The 5337-nt window shown below is 39.1% G+C and overlaps 1 protein-coding gene across 1 annotated transcript; it reads right to left on the bottom strand.

Moving 5' to 3' along the window:
- Positions 1–622: 622 nt before the first annotated feature.
- LOC306888225 (extracellular calcium-sensing receptor-like) lies at positions 623–5078 on the bottom strand (the record flags this gene model as incomplete). The annotated part of the gene is made up of 6 exons (XM_079446430.1): positions 623–1521; positions 1673–1796; positions 2533–2763; positions 2967–3785; positions 3924–4215; positions 4906–5078. 6 exons carry the CDS (start codon positions 5076–5078, stop codon positions 623–625), a joined length of 2538 nt encoding a protein of 845 aa, XP_079302556.1.
- Positions 5079–5337: the final 259 nt, after the last annotated feature.

Raw genomic sequence — 5337 nt, 5'->3', positions numbered from 1 at the left:
ATGGCTGCTTTGCTGTTGCCGGAAGTGGAAATCTGGACTGTTTGAGTGATTGTTTGAAGTATCAGGCCATTTTGGCAAAGACTGTGATGCCTTCAGTGCAGAGACTGAAGTTTGATGATCAATGGGCTTTCCAGCAGGACAGCCATCCTAAAGTATACATCCAAATCTGCTTAAGCTTGGTTCTTCAGGGATCATTCGTAATATTCTTAAGTGGCCTGTTCAGTCTTCAGATTTAAATCTCATTGAAAATATTTGCTTGAATCTGAAGAAATCAGTGGCACACTGAAAACAAGAGTATCAGTGATCTGGAAGAGGAATGGGCCACATCTGCAGTAGAGGTAAAAGCCCATTTGAATGAATGAATGAATGAATTTATTTTTTTATTTTATTTTATTTTTCAGAATCATTCAAATGCGTATTAATAAACTTTATATTGTAGTTTTTTTCATATTAATATAGAAAACTGCAAAACAAAAACAAACAACTAATATTTAGGTTAGAATGTTTCATCAAATTGATTAAGGCAAATTTTTGATAATATGCAAATTTCTAGTTAAATGTAGTTAAATATTGATCTCAGGAAAAATGTTGTCAAATCATAAATGTCTTTGATTTGTAAACCTTATCTAGCCATCATGTTCTTTTTTGTATTTTTCTCAGGTTTAAGCAGAATGATGTAACATTTTGGGGTGAATATACACAGCAACAGGCCATAACTGGAAGCCAAAATGGCAAAAATCTCCACAGCTACCGTGTACTTCCCCGGTGAGCTGACGTATGCCGGCACAAATGCAATCCACACAGCACAGAAGATCAGCATGCTGAAAGTAATGAATTTAGCCTCATTGAAACTGTCTGGGAGCTTTCGAGCAAAAAAGGCCAGCAGAAAGCAGACCACTGCTAACAGACCGATGTAGCCCAGTACTAGTACAAACCCCACAACAGATCCCACCGTGCACTGCAGGATCATTCGAGCACCAAGCTCACCTCCTGCACTCTCTGTGGGCAAAGGGGGAGCCAGCAGCAGCCACAGTAAACATATGACAATCTGAACAAGTGTGCAAAGGAAGATGCCTGCCCTCTGCTGGATGGGCCCAAAGTACTGCATCAAGTTAGATCCAGGCAGAGTGGCCCGAAAAGCCACTAAAACCACCACAGTCTTACTGAGGACACAGGCAATGCAGATTACAAAGCTCACTCCAAACAAGGTGTGACGTAGCATGCAGTTCCACGGTGCAGGCTGGCCAATAAAAACTAGTGCACACAGGAAGCAAAGGGTGAGCGAAACCAATAGCAGGAAGCTCAGCTCTGAGTTGTTGGCCCGTACGAGGGGTGTGTCACGATGACGGAAAAAGGCAGCCAGAACAGTCGTGGTCAGTGTCGCCCCAGTGACGGATAAGACTGTCAGGACAATTCCCATGGTATCTTGCAGGGACAGAAACTCCACAACCTTTGGGATGCACCTTGTTCTTTCTGTGTTTGACCAGAACCTCTCAGGACATCTCATACACTCTGTAGAGTCTAAAGAACATTATGATACAGATGAAAACACTGCACGTTCTAAGTGTGGTCTTACATTTGAAAGACCAGAAGTTCTTAGCTTGTGAATCATGACCCACAATGTCAATCTTGGAATTATTTAAATGAATGTTTGTACAGAGGTTATTAATACCTGTCATATTGCTGATTTCCCCTGCTGCACAAGGGAGACAGTCAAAACAACAGATAGGTTTTCCTTTTTGTGCAGCCTTTCTAGTGCCTGGAAGGCAGCTTGCACTGCACACAGATACAGGAACCTGAATAATTGATAAAGAAAGTCTGTCAGACTAACAGCACAATATCCATCAACACAAGCACAAAGAAAAATAGAAAGAATAACATTTTCACCAAAAACAAATTACATTTAAAAAGTTTAAAACTTTCCACACACATACTGTATACAAGACAGATACATAATTATAGACTAATTTCCGTGGCATATCTCCCCTTTCTCAACAGTCTGTCCATTAAAGGATTTCATCTACTATGTCCCTATACTGAGAGGATAATGGACACATACACATACATGAATACATCAATTTTTTTCTGAATAGTGAAATTACAGAAAAACATAAGTAGGGTTCATGCACAGGATAATAAAATATGCACCTCACACATAATAAAAATAACACAACATTTTTATTAAGCTTTAAATACATTTTTTTAAATAAAATATTTTTTTTTTATTAAGCTTTAAATAAAATGTTAATTTTTAATAAAAAAAATGTTTTGCAAAATCACTTTTTAAATCTACAGAGTCAGTTCTTCAAATTAAATATGGACATTTTCACAACAAGAAAATGTGTATTTATCTGTTTATTTATTTGCTTGCTTGTTTGTTTGCAACTTTGTTTGCTGATGTTATAAAAATAAATGCTACTTGGTTTGATTTTTTTATTTAATATAACATTCTTACAGTATGGCTTAAGTGTCCAAATCTTGTTTTTGGGGCTGCTGTAGAAAAAATAAATAAATAAAAATCAAATCAGTTACCTTGTCAGCCCAGCCTCCTCCCCAAACAACTTTTTCAAGGCTTATGCTCAGCTCCTGGCCTTGTCCTTTGGCTGCATCGAACTGTCCAACCTGGGTGAAATTCACTGCTCCACTTTCATCTACATGCCAGTTCATAATGTCATAAGAGGCAGATGGCTCACCGTTATCTTCAAAATAGACCAGCTCACCCACTGGTGTTGTGAAGTTTACTGTATTTAAGTACTGAAGAAGCTGTGAAAGGAAAGATGATAGAACACGTAGTATATTAACAGTAAACATATTAAAACAATTTAAGTTAATACTATCAAAATTAAAAGTAGCAATTCTACTTCTAAAACTGGTTAATGTAGACAAAAAAGATATTATTTAAAATGCATATTTTAATATTTAAAATATTTAAAACTAAGATTTTAAGATTCCCCTCCCATCTGTACCTGTCTGGGGTTTATACGGGTCACATCAGGACATTCTCCATCTTCAAATGGCCCTCTACCTGGCTGACATGCCATCATGTTGTGAATAGCATTGGCAATGGCATACACAGCTTTATACACATTGTAAGTGACTCTCAGCTGTGAAACATCTGTGTAGATGCGACCATGTCTCTCCACATTCTCTGAGCCAGTGCACTGTGGTCTTTTAGATGAATGCTGCCAGTCCTGTGCCAGCGAGCACCCAAAAATTTCTTCCCAAACATCTTTTACAAATGGTTCATTTGGCTGCTTCACAGGGTTCAGCTGGGCAAGAAAAGCACCAAGACCCTGAATATCAGCTCGACGCAGGGCAAAACCGATTGTACCAGCCAGGAGAGGAATGCTTGCTGGGACAGAATACTGGATAGAGGTGCTCCAGGCCTCTGTGGCTATCCACTGCCTGTTGGTCACATTCTGCACCACAACTTCCTTGAACACAACTTCAAGGTCTGGGCCAATGGCAAATGTTACCACAACACGAGCCGTGGAACTCTGGATCCTCTCCACAATCCTCGTGATCTTGCTTTGGGAATGTGATTTAGGAATAACTTCCACATAATCCACACAGACCCCTGTACCTTCAAGCTCTTTCAAAAGCAGCTGCAAGCCACTTTTACCATATTCATCATCTCCTGCAACTACCCCCACCCAGGTCCAGCCCAGCAGGTGCAGCAGACGGGCCATAGCTTTGGCCTGGAAAGCATCACTGGGAACAGTGCGCAGGAAAGAGTGAAATCTGTGACTGTCACTGAGACAAGCACAGGACGCAAAATAACTCACCTGGACAGACAACGCAGAAAGACAAGCATTTCACTGAAATATATGAATTTCTGATTACTGAAATTGTTGCTCAAAAATAATATAATAAATAAGTGTGAAACTTATCCCATCTGTAAAATACAGAACACTTAATTTTACCATGGGGATATCAAACACTCCCAGCGAGTCAGCCACCACTATTGAGGCAGAGGAACGAGCGTCACCGATAATGACAGGCACCACTGGGGCCCCGTTGCATTCTGCTCCCGACACTGTCTCCTCCTGCCCCGTTACCAGAGCTAAAGCAGCACTCAGTGTTGTGCCCTCAGCTAGGCAGGTATCGGCTACCAGGTACCCCAGAGTAATATTTGGAAGCAGGGCAGGGTCCTGATTAATCTCCCCCACAGTGAAAATCATAGTTTTGAGCCAGCGGTATGAACGAAGGTCAACACTAAGGTAAAAGAAGAAATGTAAATTTTAATGAGAGACATTTTTCCCGAGATGATTCTTGACATTATATTAAAATAGACAATATAAAAATGTCAAATAGCCCAATTTGGGCTTCATCTAAATTAACTGGCACAAAATATAATTTAACTGACTGCATTCAATTACACTAATAAATCTGGCCTTGGACCACAAAACCAGTCATAAGGGTCAATTTCATCTGAAATCATCTGAAAGCTTCATAAATAAGCTTTCCATTGATGTATGGTTTGTTATGATATGACAATATTTGGCTGAGATACAACTATTTGAATATATGAAAACAATATTTGAATATTACAAAATATCTTCATGGAACATGATCTTTACTTAATATCCTAATGATTTTTGGCATAAAATAAAAATCGATAATTTTGACCAATACGATGTATTTTTGGCTATTGCTACAAATATACCCCAGTGACTTAAGACTGGTTTTGTGGTCCAGCGTCACAAATATAAATTAAATTAAAAAAAGAAAAACATTTCATTTCATACTAGATAATTTTTTCCACTATCTTTACAAATTGTTATAGGTAAATTGTAGTTAGCAAAATCCCTTAAAAAATACATCAAATTGTTGCATTCTAATTGTATAAATGGCTTCTCTACAGCTCTGCCTTTTAGTTCATTTGAACACTCATTTTATACTCACCCCTGGCAGCGAGAACCATGCTGTGTATGAGTGAAAGTATGATAAGGCTCTGGTGCTTCAACATGAACAGGAAAGAGACCACCAATTATCACATCTCCCTCTTTATACAGGCTTTCTGAAACAGATCTGCCCTGTAGACTGCAGGACAGGCCTGCACCACAAACCCTGGCCATCTCAACAATAAATACCACCACCCACAACCACATAATAAATCATACACAGAGAGAGGCTTAGTGAAGAAGTGCAAGCTCACACTTTTCCTGCAAAGAAAGAAGGGTTGGACGATATCTCCACTTTTGTAGACTTTAATATGCCTGGGGCAAAAGAACATGCAACAGGAAAACAGGTGAGTGGAGGCATAATTGCTGAAAGCCCTTGTGGAGAGTAATTCTCATGGAGAATGGGATTAAAAAGATCAGCTTTTATAACTGC

The sequence above is a fragment of the Barbus barbus genome (genome assembly GCF_936440315.1).
Source record: "Barbus barbus genome assembly, chromosome: 22".
Lineage (NCBI taxonomy): Eukaryota > Metazoa > Chordata > Actinopteri > Cypriniformes > Cyprinidae > Barbus > Barbus barbus.
The sequence above is the reverse complement of the archived record's forward strand: the minus strand, read 5'-3'. Positions and strand labels throughout refer to the sequence as shown.